At 47.0% G+C, this 23,135-nt stretch overlaps 2 protein-coding genes across 3 annotated transcripts in view; one reads left to right on the forward strand and one right to left on the reverse strand.

Annotated features, from left to right (window-relative positions):
- abhd10b (abhydrolase domain containing 10, depalmitoylase b) overlaps nucleotides 1-1,086 on the reverse strand; it is a 33,755-nt gene extending 32,669 nt beyond the window's left edge. The window contains exon 1 of the mRNA XM_020508937.2: nucleotides 936-1,086. Coding sequence (XP_020364526.1) covers nucleotides 936-1,062 — 127 coding nt within the window. The 5' untranslated portion in view covers nucleotides 1,063-1,086. The remainder of the gene's footprint in view (nucleotides 1-935) is intronic.
- A 1,032-nt stretch (nucleotides 1,087-2,118) lies between these two features.
- LOC109909648 (YTH domain-containing family protein 3) lies at nucleotides 2,119-17,952 on the forward strand. 2 transcript variants are annotated; one of them, XM_031796665.1, is made up of 5 exons: nucleotides 2,122-2,573; nucleotides 3,298-3,322; nucleotides 3,738-3,817; nucleotides 4,755-6,455; nucleotides 16,606-17,952. In XM_031796665.1, the coding sequence occupies exons 1-5, from the start codon at nucleotides 2,550-2,552 to the stop codon at nucleotides 16,627-16,629; spliced, it is 1,854 nt and encodes a 617-aa protein (XP_031652525.1). In that variant the 5' UTR covers nucleotides 2,122-2,549; the 3' UTR covers nucleotides 16,630-17,952. The 2 variants fall into 2 exon arrangements, with proteins under 2 accessions (XP_031652526.1, XP_031652525.1); XM_031796666.1 differs by lacking the exon at nucleotides 3,298-3,322 and having other exon boundaries at nucleotides 2,119-2,573.
- Nucleotides 17,953-23,135: the final 5,183 nt, after the last annotated feature.

The following is a 23,135-nucleotide window of genomic DNA, read 5'->3' on the forward strand; positions in this document are numbered from 1 at the left end:
TGTGTCTTGTAAAATTGTAGGTTTTATATGGGTGATTCATGCAATACTCTTGAAGGATAAAATCAACATGAAGTCAAGGCAAGGAATGATCAGCTATGGCAGTCTTATGTAATATTTTGAAAATAGAACTGGGCCAGTGCTGTGGGGCAAGGCATTGTTGACATCATAACCAGTGAGTCAAACCGACTGAACAGAGACAGATATGGAGTAGCCTATGATGCAATGCAAGTAGGAAATTGTGTTACTTACCTCAATACAAGAAAGAGAACATTAGAATACCATTACCATCTAGAACATTAAAACTAAATGGTTTGATAAAAGCTATACTTAATTTACCAGCATTTGCATTAATTGTATGGTCTAAAAACTAGGCTACCCTGCGTTTTAAAACTGGAAAACTGTGCCCTGCAAACACGCTCATGTTGAATAATCTTTTCTTTTTTTTGTGAGTGCGCCTTAACAAATCTCAACAACATATGAACAGTCCGGTATAGCGCCGCTCGGAAGAGTATTCCTACCACCAATGTGCGAGATCTTAGAATATGCGCAGATGCTGCGCAGTTTATATGCGCACGAGCTAACCAATACATTCAGATGACGGGTCCAGCGTCTGCCACTCCCCCCACCTGTACCTTTTAATGCCGCGTTCAAAACAACTGGAAACATCTGACTTCCGAGCGTACAAACAACTGGGACCTCGAAAACAACGAACGCCAACTGGGAAAAATATTTTGAAAGGTCATCCAACTCAGAACTCCAACTCGATAACTCGAGCCTCTTTCTAGAACTCCGACTTTCCAAGCTGAACATCACTGATGTAATGATTTGACCTCGTATTATTCCGAGTTCCCAGTTGATTTGAACGCGGCATAATTCCGTAGCCTATACATTTTCCAGTGAAATCGTTACATTGTGAACTGCAGTATCATACTCACCTCCCAAAGTCTTTGGCAAGATAGTAGCGACTCCTCCATTCTTCAAAATGTGAGGAGAAAGTCCTTTGCGGCAGGACCTCAGCACGACGGCTGCCATATTTCTGGCTTTCCCACCCACTGAGAACATATCGCGAGAATACCAATGTTGCCAGATGGATCGTTATTCTTTTACAACAGGGGTCCCTAATCAAATCAAATTGTAATAGTCACATTCACCGAATACAACAGGCGCAGACCTTACAGTGAATGCTTACTTACAAGCCCTTAACCAACAATGTAGTTTTAAGAAAAATAAGTATTAAGTAAAAAAAAAATAGATAAGTAAAACATAAAATTAACAAATAGTTAAAGAGAAGCAGTAAAATAACAGTAGCGAGGTTACATACAAGGGGTATAAGTACAGAGTCAATGTGCAGGGGCACAGGTTAATTGAGGTAATTGAGGTAATATGTACATGTAGGTCGAGTTAAAGTGACTATGCATAGATAATAATCAGAGAGTAGCAGCAGCCTAAAAAATGGGGTGGGACAATGCAAATAGTCTTGGTAGCCATTTGATTAGCTGTTCAGGAGTCGTATGACTTGGGGGTAGAAGCTGTTAAGAAACCTGTTGGACCTAGACTTGGCGCTCCGGTACCACTTGCCGTGCGGTAGCAGAGAGAACAGTCTATGACTAGGTCGGCTGGAGTCTTTGACAATTTGTAGGGCCTTCCTCTGACACCGCCTGTGTGTGTTGTACATGCACACTAGGTTAATTTTCCTGTTTTAAGGACATCTCCCAATCTCTCTGTTATGTGGTAAACGTTCATCTCTGGGTCTTTGGGTTTGGTATAAGAGCTTGAGATAGGCTATTGCACCTGTCCATAAATCCACAATAGCCTACAATTTATAATTCAGGAAAATGACTACATGTAGAATCCTGTAGAATGGTATATACAGGATGCCATCCAAGTCCACAAGGAGACCTGTATGTACTGGTAGGCAAATGGTTCAATTAAGCCTTTCATGAATGTCATATGCAATAAAAATGTCATGTAATCTTTATTTAGCCAATGCATAGATCTGGAGAGAGACATATTCAAATTAAATTGAACAGAGAGAGACAGATCTGCCTGAAGTTACACAGTTTGTCACAACACAGGGAACACATTTATTTCAACATGTGAAACAATCGTCTGTTGTGTAGACTAGAATAAAGAGGAAATCTTCTGAGACATGTCATGTGAAATATGACTGTAAGTCTGTAACATGACTCAGAACGTCACAGGCGGAAGGTCATGGAGCAATAGAACGGAAGCGAGAGTAATAGCACATCCGCCGTTGTGGAATAGTGTATTCCAATCGGGCATTAGGCAGTTTCAGAGTGAGTGATATATTTTAGCCGAACGTCAATTAGATTGGAAACATATAGGCTTACATCATTGACAGATACAAAGACGCAATCCTCGGCGCTCGAGAAAAGATTGTAGCGATCTGACGACTGGAGAAAAACACCGCCTCTACATACACAGAGAGATTGGATAACCCGAGACGAGCCGAGAAAAAAATATCGGAGTGCAGAAGCAGGAGAAACCGTGGACAGTCACAAACCGCATTCAGTTTCGGCTCCTGGAGGATGTCTGGAACCACCGTCGATCAGGTGCGTATTTTTGGACAACCCACTGTCGTGACGTGTGTCGTTGCAATATGAACTTTGTCAACACTTTTGCCAGCTGCTATCATTCAGAGCGGTGGTCATGCTAAATAACACAGACAAAAGTATTTGATATATGATAGCTAGCTGCTATGTAGGCCGAACCTTGAAGTAGCGTACCGGCTGCAACAAACTGCTATCATTCAGAGCGGTGGTCATGCTAAATAACACAGACAGAAGTATTTGATATATGATAGCTAGCTGCTATGTAGGCCGAACCTTGAAGTAGCGTACCGGCTGCAACAAACTGCTATCATTCAGAGCGGTGGTCATGCTAAATAACACAGACAGAAGTATTTGATATATGATATAGCTGCTATGTAGGCCGAACCTTGAAGTAGCGTACCGGCTGCAACAAACTCCAGCTTGAGCCGGTTGCTGTATTTTGTACTTGTCTATGCGGCACGTTTACTGGATGTTAGGTGCATTTGAAAATAATGCAAACGAAGCCTTGGATCGATAGGCTAGGACTGAATGCGCTTGAATATGTCGTGATATACAGCCACTGTTATGGAATCATTGCATGTATTTCAGTAGCTTAGGCCTAGCTCACCTCGCATGTTTGCTACCATCACTCTTCTTCCTATCAAACAGTTCCCTAATAGGCCCATGCACAATCTGATAAATCTCTCTTCCCTATCACGTTTGCACTCATCCATTCTGATGTCAGAGACCCAAAGGACAAGGAAATAAAGGTATGTTTGTTACCTTATTCTTCTACGATGGCATGGTTGTTGTGGAGTTTGATGACAGTCAAACTAACTGCTGTACTAACTAAAGAGTGTAATTAAATAACTGCTCTGATTACCCTTCAACCACCTTTGTTTTGATCTGGTGACCTGGTGTCATCAGCCAAAAGTAGGTAAACTAACTCACTTAGCCCTATAACCATACACCACTTTTCTTGTCATATTCTTGGGTGATGTTATCATCTATATTGTCATACCCCAACTACTTAATGGGAATGTAAGGGGGTTTATAAGTAGTTTATCAATTGTTCGTTATTGGTTTGTAGATCTGTAAAAACACAATAGTTGAATTTAGCTGAGGGACCTTTATGGTTCTATCACATGTAAAGAATAACCTAAGAAAAATATTTTCCCTCTCCAGTACAAAACGGATCAATGCATCAGAAGGAGGGAGTAAACGATGAAGACTTTGAACCTTACCTAAGCAGCCAGACAAATCAGGTGTGTGAATTCCAATTCTAGCCTATCAGCCATGCAGCTTGACATTTCATAGCGTATAGAGGGTTAGCCTTATGATCTGTATGGACCCTCATAATTGTGTCTGATAGTGATACAGGGTCAGGCTTCATATGAGGGTGTATAGCAGGGGTACTCAAATACTACTTGAGAAGGTTCGGTCACACAGATTTCCTAGGTGGCAAAGGTGTCATTTATCGGCATAGTAACCAACCCCCATCTCGCGACCCATGTGAACAAAGAGAGCTTCAAACCTCTCTGCCAATAACAGCTAGTTTTCCCCTCCCAGACAGTCATAGCAAAATTCTTGCTTGAGAATTTTGCTATGAGAATTTTTTTTTGAATGGAAATATATTATAGGAAGGTACTTACTTGTTACCCTGAAATTATTTTAATGTTATTTTGTCTGGATACGGACTGCTGTCTGCCTATTGAGGATGCCTGGTGTATAGAGTATTACCTCTGAATGAAAACACAGTATAGTAAGTCTATGTAATTAAGAAGCCATTGATAGATAACTAACTCACAGCTCTTTAAAAAAAAAACTTTTCCATTTAAAAAATGAGCTGAGGGAAATTATTGTTGATTAAAAAGACTCTAGTGAAATGTAGCCAAAAACAAACCCACCATTGGCCATGCCAATTTACTTGTGAAATTAATCTATACAAACTCAGACAATTATTACAACAACAACTGACAGATTATTTGAACACTGTTGCTGTCTTCACTTCTTGTTAAGGGAAACAGACATTTTATAGAGCTAGCATCCATTTTTTCCTCTGAAAGCCAGTCTGGCTCCTTTGAAGAAACGCTCATTTATTTCTTAGTTACGCTTTTGAGCAGAGATGGGCAAGATTAGGTTAGTCTTAGCTTCTATCACTAAGGTCATCCATTAACTGACCACTGTTCTCCCCATCTACAGAATAACAGCTACCCACCAATGTCCGACCCCTACATACCCAGCTACTATGCGCCTTCCATCGGCTTCCCTTACTCCCTGGGGGAGGCCCCCTGGTCCACTGCGGGGGACCCCCCCATGCCCTACCTGACCACCTATGGACAGATGAGCAATGGCGAGCACCACTTTATCCCCGACGGGGTGTTCAGCCAGCCGGGCGCCCTGGGCAACACCCCTCCCTTCCTCAGCCAGCACGGCTTCAACTTCTTCCCTGGAAACGCAGACTATTCCACCTGGGGCACCAGTGTCTCTCAGGGCCAGTCCACACAGAGCAATGCCTATAGTAATAGTTATGGTTACACCCCTAGTTCCCTGGGGAGGGCTATAGCTGATGGACAGGCAGGCTTCAGCAGTGACGCCCAGATCAGTAAGGTCCCGGTACTGAGCAGCATCGAGCAGGGCATGACTGGGTTAAAACTGGACATGGGCGCCGCCGTCACCAAGACTGTCGGCTCGCCCCTTGGGGGCACGTTGGGCATGAGTAGCATGGCGGCCAATAACATGCCTCCATTGGTTAGTTCCTCTGCCCCCAAACCCACGTCCTGGGCAGCCATTGCCAGGAAGCCGGCCAAGCCCCAACCCAAGGTCAAGCCCAAAGCCAACATGGGGATGGGAGCCCCTGCCATTCCCCCGCCGCCCATAAAGCACAACATGAACATTGGCACCTGGGACGATAAGGGCTCCGTCAACAAGCCCCCCTTAGCTCAGGCCATGATGCAACCTCAGACCATGGTGCAGCAGACCCTGATGGGTCAGCCCCAGCCCCTGCTGCAGAGCCCTCTGCCCCACCAGCACCAACACCAGCACCAACATCAGCACCAGCAGCACCACCAACCCTTTCAGCTGCAGTCCCTCCAGTCTCCCCAACACCCCCAGCAGATGCCTCCAGGCCCCCCTCACCACCACCAACACACCCACCAGAACTTCTCCTCCCAGCCTGGCCCCCCTCAACCTATGCATCAACACCAACATCCCCAACCCCCACCCCAGAACCGCTGGGTGGCACCCCGGAACAGGGGCACCTTCAACCAAGGAGGGGCGGAAGGCTTTGGGATGGGTGTTGGTGGGGTCCCCCTCAGTGCCTCTCCCAGCTCCGGGGAGGTGCACCCGGTGTTAGAGAAACTGCGGGCCCTCAACAACTACAACCCCAAAGACTTTGACTGGAACCTGAAGAACGGCCGCGTGTTCATCATCAAGAGCTACTCTGAGGACGACATCCACCGCTCCATCAAGTACTCCATCTGGTGCAGCACCGAGCACGGCAACAAGCGCCTGGACGGCGCCTACCGTTCGCTGGGGGCCAAGGGGCCCCTCTACCTGTTGTTCAGCGTCAACGGCAGCGGTCATTTCTGCGGCGTGGCAGAGATGCGCTCGCCCGTGGATTACAACGCCTACGCAGGCGTCTGGTCTCAGGACAAGTGGAAGGGCAAGTTTGAGGTGAAGTGGGCATTTGTGAAGGACGTGCCCAACAGCCAGCTGAGGCACATCAGACTGGAGAACAATGACAACAAGCCCGTCACCAACTCCAGGGACACTCAAGAGGTGCCTCTGGAAAAGGCCAAGCAAGTGCTTAAAATTATTGCCACTTTCAAGCATACCACCTCAATCTTTGATGACTTTGCACATTACGAGAAGCGCCAGGAGGAGGAAGAGGCCCTGCGGAGGGTGAGAGAACCGTGCTGCTGACACACACAGCCTTTTCCTTTTGGGGACCGGCGAAGTGGCCGCACTTGTCTGAATTTTCCTTGTTTTACGATCCTTGTGAGGACTTCTGGTCCCCACAAGGATAGTAAAACCACACACACACACACACACACACACACACACACACACACACACACACACAGCCCTATTGTATCAGCTGGCAGCAGAGTGTGTATGTGTGTGAGATGGTCATACAGTGTAATACTGGTCAGTGGTCAACAGCGGTCATCATCTTGGCTCTCTTAGTTTGTAGGCTTCTTGTCTACTCGAACAATCCATTTCTACCAGTGTCATTAGTCCAAGGTGGTGGGTTCTACCAGTGTCATTAGTCCAAGATGGTGGGTTCTATCAGTGTCATTAGTTCAAGGTGGTGGGTGCTACCAGTGTCATTAGTCCAAGGTGGTGGGTTCTACCAGTGTCACTAGTCCAAGGTGGTGGGTTCTACCAGTGTCACTAGTCCAAGGTGGTGGGTTCTACCAGTGTCATTAGTCCAAGGTGGTGGGTTCTACCAGTGTCATTAGTCCAAGGTGGTGGGTTCTACCAGTGTCACTAGTCCATGGTAGTGGGTTCTACCAGTGTCACTAGTCCAAGGTGGTGGGTTCTATCAGTGTCATTAGTCCAAGGTGGTGGGTTCTACCAATGTCATTAGTCCAAGGTGGTGGGTTCTACCAGTGTCACTAGTCCATGGTAGTGGGTTCTACCAGTGTCACTAGTCCATGGTAGTGGGTTCTACCAGTGTCACTAGTCCAAGGTGGTGGGTTCTACCAGTGTCACTAGTCCAAGGTGGTGGGTTCTACCAGTGTCACTACATTAGTCCAAGGTGGTGGGTTCTACTAGTGCCATTACTCTAAGGTGGTGAGGTAGGTTCATGTGTTGAATTAGCAGCTCATCCCTCAGGCCTGACCATCTCTGCATTGGTCCAACCAGGAAACACTATCTGATCTGGCAGCCATTTTGTGTGACTGTGTGCTTCTATTAGAGTGATGATTCGCCCACGGAACTGGAGAGTGGGACACGCAGGGGTTTCCTGAAATTGGCCGCATTCCTCACATACCTCCTCTCAGACAAAGGCAGAAGTGGCTCTGATCTACCTTTGAACACCAGGCCTCTGGCAGAGACGGGCTCCTCTTGCTTCATTAGAGCCCCACTCTATATGCCTAATGTATATCACTGGGTTTCTATGGGTTCCGTTTTAACATTGTTTATATTTCGGGGTTATTCCATAATGTTTTGGGAAACAATGACATTATTCACTGGTTCTTACTTGCGCAAGCTGACACACTTTGAGCAATAATATACATGCAATCTATTGAAGGCAGAGAACTGAGACAATTCCAATTCACACATGAGTATAATACACACTTGTACATGTGTGAAATAAGACAAATATAAGCACCCAGCTAATTATTATCCTTGTTATAGGATGGACCAGCTAGGAAATCTAGGAAACACATTCTTAATTAAAAATACATATTCTAATCTCATTATATTAAAGGCCCAGTGCAGTCAAAATGTGATTTCCCTGTGTTTTATGTATATTTCTACACTGACGTTGGAATAATACTGTGAAATTGTGAAAATGATGATAATGCCCTTTTAGTGTAAGAGCTGTTTGAAAAGACCACCTGAAATGTCAGCCTGTTTTGGTGGGGTGGAGTTTTGGCCTGCCTGATGACATCACCAGGTGGTAAATGAGTTAATAGACCAATAAGGAGTTCCAAACCTCTCGGCCAATAACAGCCAGTTTTCTGTTTTCCCCTCCCCACTCAGACCACTCCCAGATAGTCCTAGCACAATTCTTGCTTTAGAAATTACTCCTTGCAAAGAAGATATTTTTGTTTCTTTTTGAAAACAATCACATTAAGGTACTTCATTATTACCCAGAAATGATTTGATATTGAGATTTTAAAAAAAATGGCAGGATTGGACCGTTAAGAACCCCCCCCACACACACACACACACACAACCTTTTATTTTTCTTCTTCCTACTCTCTGTCCATCTCTCCATTTCCCTCCCCCTTGCTCTCCTTCTCCCTTTATCTCCCCCATCTATCTATCTCTCCTTCCCTCTGTCCTTCTCCCTCTCTGGCTCCCTCCCTCTATATTGATGCTGGTGTACTGACTCTTGGTTCCTGACCTTGTTAATATTTACTGGGTAACACATAAATATTTCAAGTCCATGTTTTCAGGAGCACTGAAAACAACCTGTCAGTAGGAAATGTGTTTTGACTGAAGCCAAGGTAGCGTTGTGTAGCCTAGCGTGGGGCAAGCGGCTGGCGCTGCTTTTGTAGCCCTGACCCCTCTACATGACAGCCCAGGACCTGACAGAACCCATCCTCCTCCCTTCCTCACCCTCCCCAGCCTGACAAGGTTAATTGACCTCCATTGTTAGGCCTCTCTTCTCTCACTCTGAGGGCTGTCAGGTGGAGCGGTCTGCAGTATGTTGTCCCAGACAGAGGGTTGATGCTAAGCAGAAGCTAACTGTGGAGACTGAGGTTGTATACAGGGTTGAGGATATAGACCGATACTGAACAAAATTAGGCCCTAATCTATGGATTTCACATGGGAAGGGGACTTAGCCATGGGTGGGCCTGGGAAGGCATAGGCCCACACACTTGGGAGCCAGGTCTAGCCAATCAGAATGAGTTTTTCCCCACAAAAGGGCTTTACTACAGACATAAATACTCCTCCGTTTCATCAGCTGTCTGGGTGGCTGGTCTCAGACCATCAAGGTGAAGAAGCTGGAAGTGGAGGTCCTGGGCTGGCGTGGTTACACGTGGTCTGCTGTTGTGAGGCCTGTTGGATGTATTGCCAAATTCTCTAAAATGAAGTTTGTGGCGGCTTATGGTAGAGAAATTAACATTAGATTCTTTGGCAACAACACTGGTGGACATTCCTGCAGTCAGCATGCCAATTGCATGCTCCCTCAAAACTGGCGTTGTGAAAAAACTGCTCATTTTAGAGTGGCCTTTTATTGTCCCCAGCACAAGGTGCAAGCCTGTCATGATCATGCTGTTGAATCAGCTTCTTGATATGCCACACCTGTCAGGTGGATGGATTATCTTGGCAAAGGAGAAATGCTTTCTAACAGGGATGTAAACAAATTTGAGAGAAATAAGCATTTTGTGCAGATGGAACATTACTGGGATCTTTTAATTTCAGCTCATGAAGCATGGGATCAACACTTTACATGTTGCGTTAATATTTTTGTTCAATATAGATCAGTGGATTGGAATATTTGCAGAGGTGTGTTTGTCAGGGTCATGTGTGTGGCAATATGGCAGTCAAATCAATTTTGATTTGTCACATGCTTCGTAAACAACAGGTGTAGACTAACAATGATGCTTACCTACGGGCCCTTCCTAGCAATGCAGAGAGAAAGAAAATAGAGAAATAATAGAAAAGTAATAACAAATAATACACGTCATAATAAACCCTTCAGTAGGTGGGTGGATGTGCATGCGTGCGTGGGTGGATGTGCATGTGTGCGTGGGTGGATGTGCATGCGTGCGTGGGTGGATGTGCATGCGTGGGTGGGTGGGTGGAGGTGCGTGGGTGGATGTGCGTGGGTGGATGTGCATGCGTGCGTGGGTGGATGTGCATGCGTGGGTGGATGTGCATGTGTGCGTGGGTGGATGTGCATGTGTGCGTGGGTGGATGTGCATGTGTGCGTGGGTGGATGTGCATGCGTGCGTGGGTGGATGTGCATGCGTGCGTGGGTGGATGTGCATGCGTGGGTGGGTGGGTGGAGGTGCGTGGGTGGATGTGCGTGGGTGGATGTGCATGCGTGCGTGGGTGGATGTGCATGCGTGGGTGGATGTGCATGCGTGCGTGGGTGGATGTGCATGCGTGCGTGGGTGGATGTGCATGTGTGCGTGGGTGGATGTGCGTGGGTGGATGTGCGTGCGTGGGTGGATGTGCATGCGTGCGTGGGTGGATGTGCATGTGTGCGTGGGTGGATGTGCGTGGGTGGATGTGCGTGCGTGCGTGCGTGGGTGGGTGGAGGTGCATGGGTGGATGTGCATGCGTGTGTGGGTGGATGTGCGTGCGTGCGTGGGTGGATGTGCGTGCGTGCGTGGGTGGATGTGCGTGCGTGGGTGGATGTGCATGCGTATGTGGGTGGATGTGCATGCGTGCGTGCGTGGGTGGATGTGCGTGCGTGGGTGGATGTGCATGCGTGCGTGGGTGGATGTGCATGCGTGCGTGGGTGGATGTGCGTGGGTGGATGTGCGTGGGTGGATGTGCGTGGGTGGATGTGGTAGCCTCAGGTCAGTGAATAAAGCATGGTCTCTGTGGGCACAGACACACTGAGGAGGCCTTTGTTTCCCCAGCCACCCAGGCCAGGTCAGGCTTCAGCCCCAGCACCAGACAGAGTATCCCTACTGGGGATAGAGTTACTCTGGAGGCCCAGGTCTCACTGGGGCGTTCCCTTGCTGTGTCCACTGACACTGACACCTTCCTTCCCTCAAAGGGACCACTGTTTTCCCTGGGAAATGGGAGAATTAGTCCACGTAAAGCCCTGAAGTTTGTCAAGTCCGTACATTGTTTTGAGTTTTACTGTGTTTTTATAGCTTGGATAAGCACAACTTTGTGTACAAACTTTGCTTGACAGCGAATTTTGGAAGTGATGTGTGTGTTGTTGTGTGTGTGAGTATTAGAATGCACTGTGCAGCCAGGCCTGTATTTGTGTATGTCAATAAATGAACAGTTGGGGAGTAAACTGACAGACCTGCTTTTCTCATGGTTTTAAGGAGTTAATAGAGCACGACCATTCCAGTCCTCCTTCTGATCTCGCTCTCTTTTATTTATTTATATATATATATATACATACATACATATACAGTTGAAGTCGGAAGTTTACATAAACATAGGGTGGAGTCATTAAAACTTGTTTTTCAACCACTCCACAAATTTCTTGTTAACAAACTATAGTTTTGGCAAGTTAGTTAGGACATCTACTTTGTGCATGACACAAGTAATATTTCCAAAAATTGTTTACAGACAGATTATTTCACTTATAATTCACTGTATCACAATTCCAGTAGGTCAGAAGTTTACATACACTAAGTTGACTGTGCCTTTAAACAGCTTGGAAAATTCCAGAAAATTATGTCATGGCTTTAGAAGCTTCTGATAGGCTAATTGACATAATTTGAGTCAATTGGAGGTTTACCCGTGGATTTATTTCAAAGCCTACCTTCAAACTCAGTGCCTCTTTGCTTGACATCATGGGAAAATCAACCAAGACCTCAGAAAAACATTGTAGACCTCCACAAGTCTGGTTCATCCTTGGGAGCAATTTCCAAATGCCTAAAGGTACCACGTTCATCTGTACAAACAATAGTACGCAAGTATAAACACCATGGGATAAAGCAGCCGTCATACCGCTCAGGAAGGAGACACGTTCTGTCTCCTAGAGATGAACGTACTTTGGTGTGAAAAGTGCAAATCAATCCCAGAACAACAGCAAAGGACATTGTGAAGATGCTGGAGGAAACAGGTACAAACATATCTATATCCACAGTAAAACGAGTCCTATATCGACATCACCTGAAAGGCCGCTCAGCCAGGAAGAAGCCACTGCTCCAAAACCGCCATAAAAAAGCCAGACTACGGTTTGCAACTGCACATGGGGACAAAGATTGTACTTTTTGGAGAAATATCCTCTGGTCTGATGAAACCAAAATAGAACTGTTTGGCCATAATGACCATCGTTATGTTTGGAGGAAAAGGGGGAGGCTTGCAAGCTGAAGAACACCATCCCAACCGTGAAGCACGGGGGTGGCAGCATCGTATTGTGGGGGTGCTTTGCTGCAGGAGGGACTGGTGCACTTCACAAAAGAGATGGCATCATGAGGAGGTAAATTATGTGGATATATTGAAGCAAGATCTCAAGACATCAGTCAGAAAGTTAAAGCTTGGTCACACATGGGTCTTCCAAATGGACAATGGCCCCAAGCATATTTCCAAAGTTGTGGCAAAATGGCCTATGGTCAACAAAGTCAAGGTATTGGAGTGGTCATCACAAAGCCCTGACCTCAATCCCATAGAAAATATGTGGGCAGAACTGAAAAAGCGTGTGTGAGCAATGAAGCCCACAAACCTGTCTCAGTTACACCAGCTCTGTCAGGAGGAACTTATTGTGGGAAGCTTGTGGAAGGCTACCTGAACCGTTTAACCTACTTTAAAGGCAATCCTACCAAATACTAATTGAGTGTATGTAAACTTCTGACCTGCTGGGAATGTGATGAATTCTCTCTACTATTATTCTGACATTTCACATTCTTAAAATAAAGTGGGGAGCCTAACTGACCTAAAACAGGGATTTTTTACTAGGATTAAATGTCAGGATATGTGAAAAAATTGAGTTTAAATGTATTTGGCTAAGGTGTATGTAAACTCCCGACTTCAACTGTGTGTATATATCTCCCTCTCCTACTCCCTCTTTCTATTTATCCCTCCTACTCCCTCTCTCTCTCTTTCTCCTCATCTCTTTCCTCCATCTCCCCCTCTTCATCATAGTGATTAACTGTGCCTTGATTTATTAGCCTTCCTGCCTGCTCATAAAAATGACTACAACCAGACAGACCTTCTGGTGGATGGAGAGAGGTGGTAGAGAGGGGGAGGGGTACAGATGGAGATTGGAGGGGGAGGAGGGGGTAGAGATGGGGATTGGAGGGGGAGGATGGGGTATTGATGGGGACGAGGTAGTGGCGATGGGGATTGGAGGGGGTGGAGTTGGAGATTTGAAGAGGGGGCAAGGATGTGGGTTGGAGGGGGTACAGATGGGGTTTGAAAGTGGGGAGGAGGGGCAGGGATGGGAATTGGAGAGGAAGGAGGGGCAGAGATGGAGATTGGAGGGGAGGAGGAGGGGGCAGAGATGGAGATTGGAGGGGAGGAGGGGGCCGGGATGGAGATGGGGATTGGGGGGGGGAGGGGCAGAGATGGAGATGGGAATTGGGGGGGAGGAGGGGCAGAGATGGAGATGGGGATTGGGGGGGAGGAGGGGCAGAGATGGGGATTGGAAGTTGGGGAGGAGGGGGCAGAGATGGGGATTGGAGGGGCAGAGATGGGGATTGGAAGTTGGGGAGGAGGGGGCAGAGATGGGGATTGGCGGGGCAGAGATGGGGATTGGAAGTTGGGGAGGCGGGGGTGGAGGTGGGGATTGGAGGGGGTGGAGTTGGAGATTTGAAGAGGGGGCAAGGATGTGGGTTGGAGGGGGTACAGATGGGGTTTGAAAGTGGGGAGGAGGGGCAGGGATGGGAATTGGAGAGGAAGGAGGGGCAGAGATGGAGATTGGAGGGGAGGAGGAGGGGGCAGAGATGGAGATTGGAGGGGAGGAGGAGGAGGGGGCCGAGATGGAGATTGGAGGGGAGGAGGAGGAGGGGGCCGGGATGGAGATGGGGATTGGGGGGGGGGAGGGGCAGAGATGGAGATGGGGATTGGGGGGGAGGAGGGGCAGAGATGGAGATGGGAATTGGGGGGGAGGAGGGGCAGAGATGGAGATGGGGATTGGGGGGGAGGAGGGGCAGAGATGGAGATGGGGATTGGGGGGGAGGAGGGGCAGAGATGGAGATGGGAATTGGGGGGGAGGAGGGGCAGAGATGGAGATGCGGATTGGGGGGGAGGAGGGGCAGAGATGGAGATGGGAATTGGGGGGGAGGAGGGGCAGAGATGGAGATGGGGATTGGGGGGGAGGAGGGGCAGAGATGGGGATTGGAAGTTGGGGAGGAGGGGGCAGAGATGGGGATTGGAGGGGCAGAGATGGGGATTGGAAGTTGGGGAGGAGGGGGCAGAGATGGGGATTGGCGGGGCAGAGATGGGGATTGGAAGTTGGGGAGGCAGGGGCAAAGATGGGGATTGGAGGGGCAGAGATGGGGATTGGAAGTTGGGGAGGAGGTGGGAAAAGATAGGGATTGGAGGGGAGGAGGAGGGGGCAGAGATGGAGATTGGAGGGGAGGAGGAGGGAGCAGAGATGGAGGTTGGAGGGGGCAGAGATGGAGATTGGAGGGGAGGGGGCGGAGATTGGAGGGGAGGAGGAGGAGGAGGAGGAGGGGGCCGGGATGGAGATGGGAATTGGGGGGGAGGAGGGGCAGAGATGGAGATGGGGATTGGGGGGGAGGAGGGGCAGAGATGGAGATGGGGATTGGGGGGGAGGAGGGGCAGAGATGGGGATTGGAAGTTGGGGAGGAGGGGGCAGAGATGGGGATTGGAAGGGCAGAGATGGGGATTGGAAGTTGGGGAGGAGGGGGCAGAGATGGGGATTGGCGGGGCAGAGATGGGGATTGGAAGTTGGGGAGGCAGGGGCAAAGATGGGGATTGGAGGGGCAGAGATGGGGATTGGAAGTTGGGGAGGAGGTGGGAAAAGATAGGGATTGGAGGGGAGGAGGAGGGGGCAGAGATGGAGATTGGAGGGGAGGAGGAGGGAGCAGAGATGGAGGTTGGAGGGGGCAGAGATGGAGATTGGAGGGGAGGGGGCGGAGATTGGAGGGGAGGAGGAGGAGGAGGAGGGGGCCGGGATGGAGATGGGAATTGGGGGGGAGGAGGGGCAGAGATGGAGATGGGGATTGGGGGGGAGGAGGGGCAGAGATGGAGATGGGGATTGGAGGGGCAGAGATGGGGATTGGAAGTTGGGGAGGAGGGGGCAGAGATGGGGATTGGAGGGGCAGAGATGGGGATTGGAAGTTGGGGAGGAGGGGGCAGAGATGGGGATTGGCGGGGCAGAGATGGGGATTGGAAGTTGGGGAGGCAGGGGCAAAGATGGGGATTGGAGGGGCAGAGATGGGGATTGGAAGTTGGGGAGGAGGTGGGAAAAGATAGGGATTGGAGGGGAGGAGGAGGGGGCAGAGATGGAGATTGGAGGGGAGGAGGAGGGAGCAGAGATGGAGGTTGGAGGGGGCAGAGATGGAGATTGGAGGGGAGGGGGCGGAGATTGGAGGGGAGGAGGAGGAGGGGGCCGGGATGGAGATGGGAATTGGGGGGGAGGAGGGGCAGAGATGGAGATGGGAATTGGGGGGGGGGGGGGGGGCAGAGATGGGTACTGGAAGTGGGGGAGGAGGTTGCAGAGATGGGGATTGGAAGGGCAGAGATGGGGATTGGAAGTTGGGGAGGAGGGGGCAGAGATTTGTTTTTTTCCGTGCTTCTACACCTGCATTGCTTGCTGTTTGGGGTTTTAGGCTGGGTTTCTGTACAGCACTTTGAGATATCAGCTGAGATTGGAAGGGGGGAGTAGGGGGCAGAGATGGACATTGGAAGGGGGGAGGAGGGGGTAGAGATGGACATTGGAAGGGGGGAGGAGGGGGTAGAGATGGACATTGGAAGGGGGGGGGGGAGGAGGGGGCAGAGATGTGGTTTGGAAGTGGGGAGGAGGGGGCAGAAATGTAGATTGTAGGGGGGGGAGGAGGAGGGGGCCGGGATGGAGATGGGGATTGGAAGGGAAGGAAGGGCAGAGATGGGGATTGGAAGGGCAGAGATGGGGATTGGAAGGGCAGAGATGGGGATTGGAAGGGCAGAGATGGGGATTGGAAGGGCAGAGATGGGGATTGGAAGGGCAGAGATGGGGATTGGAAGGGCAGAGATGGGGATTGGAAGGGCAGAGATGGGGATTGGAAGGGCAGAGATGGGGATTGGAATGGCAGAGATGGGGATTGGAAGGGCAGAGATGGGGAAGGAAGGGCAGAGATGGGGAAGGAAGGGCAGAGATGGGGAAGGAAGGGCAGAGATGGGGATTGGAAGGGCAGAGATGGGGATTGGAAGGGCAGAGATGGGGATTGGAAGGGCAGAGATGGGGGGGGGTATTTCAGCTGGTGTTAATAAGGATGAAATAAAGTAGGTTTTGAGTTCCACATGCAGAAACTCAACTCTGTGGAAATCTTCAGTAGACACCACTGTGTGACAGATTGTGAAGCAAAGCATTTCTTCCGTTAGCTTACATCCAAGGGCCAAATCTTATCACAGAGCTTTCATCACATGAACGGAGTCAAAGAAATACATTTCCCTGAGTATGTTTTGTAACACCATTCCATTTGTTTTTTCTCCCACTTAAATATCCTCTAATTTTGTCCCCCCCCCCCCCCCCCCCCCCCCCCCCCCTCTCTCTCCCTCTCCCCAGGAGCGGAATAGAAATCAACAGTAACTTTAGAGAGAACTCCTTGCTAGAGGTACAACACTAACGACGTATGACCTTAAATAATTAGCCTAACTACGCAGAAGAAAGGGTCCTGCCATCTTTTCTGCTGAAGACAACAACAAAGAGGCCATATCTCACGATGTGAACACGACGATGGACTCACCTGTGTCAGTTCTCTGGTGCATCAATCTACCCCAGTGTTCCTGTCTCTGAAGAAAAATAAAGAACATTACTCACTTTAAAGTCTCTCTTTAAGCACTTTCAGTCCACCTAAAGCAGCCTCTACCAATACCCTTTACTCTCTAATAACTCTTATATCTCACTTATATCTCTCTTTCTGGACTTCTGTTTGTAATAACTGACTAACCAGTGTAGTTAGTTTTTCTGAGGATTTTACCAGACTTGTAGTTTTTTTTTTCTTTTTTTTTTTTTAATGCCTCCAAAATATTGGGGAAGAAAATGTGTTCTCCCCTCCCCCTCGATGAGCGTTAGCGCCCTCAGAAGAGATTCAAACATATAACATGTATAACAAAATATTTTACTTGAATCTACACTCAGCTTGTGATTGATTGACAGGTGAGGGGAACGACAGGAAACGGCCATAATCATGCCAATCATTAGATGGACCCCCCCCCTTACTCCCGCCCCTTTGTTTCTGCATCTTTTTCTGTGTACCAAAAGATGAGGTGGATGATGTAGTGAGCTGGGCTGGGTGAATGCCAGTTAATGCACATGTTAGTTTTTTCTCTCGTGATTATTATGTCATTCTGAAGTCCATTTGTCTGAGGAGAAATCTGCTCCACGGTAACGGTTGCCTTGGTAGCTGTCAGTATCTTCAGGCTAAAGCTGGGGCCTGTTCAGGAGGTTGCAATGTTACATACCATTCAGATAGAAAATGTGTCCAATAGATATGATTCTCTGTCATGTAGATGAGAACAGGAAATTGTTTTAGCTTTAAACATTACGTTTCTATCAGCAGTGTTGTGCAATGTTTCACCTGACTGAACAGGCTTCAGGCTCTCTGTCTCTGAAGAACTCTGTAATGCTTTTGGGATGACCCTCCCTGGTGTTCCTGGGTCCAGGTATAAGTTCCTGTTAACCACAGATCTGGGACCAGATGCTCTACCCCATCTCCTAACCTAAACCATTAGGGGGATGAAAATATATCTGGTCCTGGATCAGTGGTTAGGAGTGATTTTTGCCTACTGCCGATTGCTGCTTGGTTACAGAGGGGTATCCCAAAAGCTGAGCATCACCAAGGAAGTGAGCGTTTCTCCTCAAGGTGATTCACTAGCGAAAAATAAACATTACCCATGTTTAGCATAACAATCGCTTCTGCGATGTGTCTTCTTGCGGTCTGTTGTGTGTATGTGATTGTATCGATGTGTGAGCAATAACCCTGTCATCCATTTTCTGTTTCTGCACTTGGATGATCCTAATATTACAGAATTTTTACTGACACCAAGACACATCACAGGCTGTGCCCCAACACTCTAGCATGGCTTCCTCCACTCCTCCATCAAGATTGATACTGTAGGGCAGGGATCATCAGCTAGATTCAACTGCGGGACAATTTTTTTTTTTTGAGCAGATGGTTGGTGGGCTGGAACATAATTACAAATAATATGTAGACTGCAAATTGATGGCAAGAAGCCCAAACAGATATAATATTTGACTTAAACATAATCATTTTAAACCTTGCTTACATTTGTATACATTCACGTCTCTATTATGCGTGGGAATACTTGGGAACATATTTCCTAAATTAAAATAACTTTTAGCTGATTTCCTGGTGATTTATGTCTTTTATGTCCAACAATGAAAATAATGTATATGTACTGTATCATTGTTTGAATATGTACAGTACCAGTCAAAAGTTTGGACACACCTACTCATTCCAGGGTTTTTCGTTATTTTTACTATTTTCTACATTGTAGAATAATAGTGAAGACATCAAAACTATGAAATAACACATATGGAATCATGTAGTAAGCAGAAAGTGTTAAACAAATCAAAATATATTTGAGATTCTTCGTGACCCTTTGTCACCTCGAATGCATTTCAATTAACAGGTAGCCTCGTTCATTTGTGGAATGCATTTCAATTAACAGGTAGCCTCGTTCATTTGTGGAATGCATTTCAATTAACAGGTAGCCTCGTTCATTTGTGGAATGCATTTCAATTAACAGGTAGCCTCGTTCATTTGTGGAATGCATTTCAATTAACAGGTAGCCTCGTTCATTTGTGGAATGCATTTCAATTAACAGGTAGCCTCGTTCATTTGTGGAATGCATTTCAATTAACAGGTAGCCTCGTTCATTTGTGGAATGCATTTCAATTAACAGGTAGCCTCGTTCATTTGTGGAATGCATTTCAATTAACAGGTAGCCTCGTTCATTTGTGGAATGCATTTCAATTAACAGGTAGCCTCGTTCATTTGTGGAATGCATTTCCTTTATGAGTTTGAGCCAACCAGTTGTAATGTGACAAGGTAAACAGAAGACGGCCCTATTTGGTAAAACACCAACTCCATATTATGGCAGGAACAGCTCAAATAAGCAAAGAGAAACGACAGTCCCTCATTACTTTAAGACACCAGTCAATCTATCGAAAAACCATCAAGCGCTTTGACGAAACGGCTCTCATGAGCACCACCACAGAGTTACCTCTGCTGTTACCAGAGTTACCTCTGCTGTTACCAGAGTTACCTCTGCTGTTACCAGAGTTACCTCTGCTGTTACCAGAGTTACCTCTGCTGTTACCAGAGTTACCTCTGCTGTTACCAGAGTTACCTCTGCTGTTACCAGAGTTACCTCTGCTGTTACCAGAGTTACCTCTGCTGTTACCAGAGTTACCTCTGCTGTTACCAGAGTTACCTCTGCTGTTACCAGAGTTACCTCTGCTGTTACCAGAGTTACCTCTGCTGCAGAGGATAAGTTCATTCGAGTTGTTTTTGGTTGCTACTTGATGTTAGTTCTGATATCTTCACTAGCACCCTCTTTGGGTCATTGTCCTGGTTGAAGTATCTCAAATATAAAATATATTTTCATTTGTTTAACCCTTTCTGGTTACTATATGATTCCATCTGTGTTATTTCGTAGTTTTGATGTCTTCACTATTATTCTACAATGTAGAAAAAATAAAAAAGAACAAAAAACCCTGGAATGAGAATGTTTTTCCAAACTTTTGACTGGTATTGTATATTACTGTTCAAAATGTTGGGGTCACTTAGAAATGTCCTTGTTTTTGAAAGAAAGCATTTTTTGTCCATTAAAATAACATCAAATTGATCAGAAATACAGTGCAGACATTGTTAATGTTGTAAATGACTATTGTAGCTGGAAACGGAAGATTATTTTATGGAATATCTACATAGGTGTACAGAGGCCCATTATCAGCAACCATCACTCCTGTGTTCCAATGGCACGTTGTGTTAGCTAATCAAAGTTTATCATATTAAAAGGCTAATTGATCATTAGAAAACCCTTTCGCAATTATGTTAGCACAGCTGAAAACTGTTGTGCTAATTAAAGAAGCAATAAAACTGTTCTTTAGACTAGTTGAGTATCTGGAGCATCAGCATTTGTGGGTTCGATCACAGGCTCAAAATGGCCAGAAACAAATAACTTTCCTGTGAAACTCGTCAATTTCTCGTCAGAAATTAAGGCTAATCCATGGGAGACATTGCAAATATTACAATACTATACATACATATATACATACACACTGCATATATACAGATACATAATATGTACATGTAGGTAGAGTTATTGAAGTGACTATGCATAGATAATAGCAGAGAGTAGCAGCAGCGTAGAAGAGGGGGGTGGGGGGCAATTCAAATAGTCTGGGTAGCATGCATGTGTAGGTTAATCTTGAGTTCCTGGTAAATCACTCACTTTGACTATTGAATTAATAGTCGGCCATTGAACGTTTCTTCATAATGTTTAATTTCCTTGAAACCTTGTATCTCTTAGTTGCTACTCTCTAATGAATTCTCTAATATGAAGTAGCGCAATAAAAATCTTTAAATAATTATTTATATTTATGGAAGTAATAAAGAAGTAGTATAATTTATTTCAAACCGCATCACATCTGCCTTATTTTCAGGATTATATACAGTATGTTGCTGGACTATGCTATCCATGAGGTACATGAACGTTGTGTTTCAGTATATGGCCACCAGATAGCGCCATTGTATCATTTGCAACTTAACTCTCATTAACTCCTGTGTGCAGTGCTCCTATGTGCAGTGCTCTTGTGTGTAGTAATGCTATGTGTAGTAATGCTGTAGGTTCTATATTCTGTGATTTATCTTCCTTGTATCAAAGGCACAATAGCACCTTGTTACTCAACAGCTTCTCCAACCCCTCCACAAGCGATTATATAGAGAGTACAGACACTTGTTGTGCAAACGACACCTTTGTCTGAGCAATTAATGTCGGCTTGCCAAGGGTGATCTTTGCAGAGGGGGAGGGAGGGAGGGAGGGAGGGAGGAGAGAGAGAGAGAGAGAGAGAGAGAGGCGGAAAAGAGAGAGGGAGAGAGAGAGAGGCAGAGAGAGGGAAAAGAGAGAGAGAGAGAGGCAGAGAGGGAAAAGAGAGAGGCAGAGAGAGGGAAAAGAGAGAGGGTGAGGGAGAGAGAGGCAGAGAGAGGGAAAAGAGAGAGGGAGAGAGAGAGAGAGGCAGAGAGAGGGAAAAGAGAGAGAGAGGGTGAGGGAGAGAGAGGCAGAGAGAGGGAAAAGAAAGAGGGAAAATAGAGAGGGAGAGAGAGAGAGAGAGGCAGAGAGAGGGAAAAGAGAGAGAGAGGGTGAGGGAGAGAGAGGCAGAGAGAGGGAAAAGAGAGAGGGAGAGAGAGAGAGAGGGAGAGAGAGAGAGAGAGAGAGGGAGAGAGAGAGAGAGAGAGGGGGTGAGAGAGAGAGAGAGAGAGAGAGGGAAAAGAGAGAGAGAGAGAGAGGGAAAAGAGAGAGAGAGAGGGTGAGGGAGAGAGAGGCAGAGAGAGGGAAAAGAGAGAGAGAGAGGCAGAGAGAGGGTGAGAGAGAGAGAGAGAGGGTGAGGGAGAGAGAGGCAGAGAGAGGGAAAAGAGAGAGAGAGAGGCAGAGAGAGGGTGAGAGAGAGAGAGAGAGAGAGAGGGTGAGGGAGAGAGAGGCAGAGAGAGGGAAAAGAGAGAGAGAGAGAGAGAGGACCCTCTGTGTGTGATGAGGAGGGATAAAGAGTTGTAATTATATCGGAGGAGGCTTTTGATTGCGACTCTCCTCTCTGTCCTCTGCCTGTTAATTTGTACATCCATCAGGCTTTCTGCAGACACTCGCTGCATTCATCTGTGAAGGCAGCCAAAACATTCATCTGTGAAGGCAGCCAAAACATTCATCTGTGAAGGCAGCCAAAACATTCATCTGTGAAGGCAGCCAAAGCAGACCGCTCGATTAACAGTACAATAATAGAAAAGCAGAATGCTCACCGCAATTACCGGTTTCTAGCTGCACGTGGCAGTGTTGTTGAGATGCACAGAGCCAAATATGCTAATGGTGGTATGTGTCGTGAGGGTGATTCCCACCTTGTTTGTTCAGAGGTTGAATTAGCTTGTTGCAGCCCTAACACAGTAGAGAGCACGGTAGAGAGCGCGACCTCTGACCTCAACTCTATTAGCTCAGCTAGTACCTGATGATGATGTCCAGGCTTTAGTAATGCAGAGTACCTTATTGTATTTGTGGTGCTTAGGCTGCTATTATATTTGTGTATATTTGACTCAAATTGATTGTGCTTGTTATAGTCTGTTGTGTATGTTGCCAATGGACTCGTTGACATGGATGTGCTGCTTCTGTGGTCAAAACGGCTCTAAAGGAATGCCTTTCACAACCCCCAAATGTCCTCTCTTTTCAGAGGAAAATTCTATGGCGTGATGAGAAAAGATGAGAGGGAAGGAGACTTCTCTCCTGCATTCCACTGCTTCCTTTGAACATTGAGTCACATTGAAGACTCGTCAAGACATGGCTGGGGGGCGAGGTTAGGTCACGCCTCTGCTCTGCACCGCTGACATCTATCTCCTCTCTGTGTTGAAGGTTTCCACGCTCTCGGCCCCGGCACAGCTCTCTCTCCTACAAGCCCAACCTTGACATGAGGCGTATTGATGACCATGCTCAGTGACATTTAGGGCTCTTAGGGTAACCTGGCATTGTTTCAAATAATGTTGTTGTTTGTCAGTTCTGAGCGGTTGGAATCAGGGGTTGAAAGGGTGGGCAACCCAACCGAATCAGGGACCCCCCAGTAAGTGTTGAAGTATTAACATGGGATCCCCATAACCATTCGAATATTACCATTGGTCGAGCGCCACTATGTTTAGAGCCCCCCCACAAAGGGACAATGAGTAATTCCAGCCCTTGGAGTCTTGCTTTGAGTGACACTAATGTGTAGATTTCCTCTCAGTATGCTGACATGCTATCTGTGTTGCCATGGTTATATCATTATCTTTGAATTGAAAGTGGAGCCTGAACATGTTCTCCAACATAATGATA

The sequence above is a fragment of the Oncorhynchus kisutch genome, linkage group LG18 (assembly GCF_002021735.2).
Source record: "Oncorhynchus kisutch isolate 150728-3 linkage group LG18, Okis_V2, whole genome shotgun sequence".
Lineage (NCBI taxonomy): Eukaryota > Metazoa > Chordata > Actinopteri > Salmoniformes > Salmonidae > Oncorhynchus > Oncorhynchus kisutch.

Coding starts and splice junctions, on each gene's coding strand:
- LOC109909648 (XM_031796665.1), top strand. CDS start 2,550: ATGTCTGGAACCACCGTCGATCAG. Junction 2,574..3,297: donor CTGGAACCACCGTCGATCAG/GTGCGTATTTTT, acceptor TTCTGATGTCAG/AGACCCAAAGGACAAGGAAA. Junction 3,323..3,737: donor CAAAGGACAAGGAAATAAAG/GTATGTTTGTTA, acceptor TTCCCTCTCCAG/TACAAAACGGATCAATGCAT.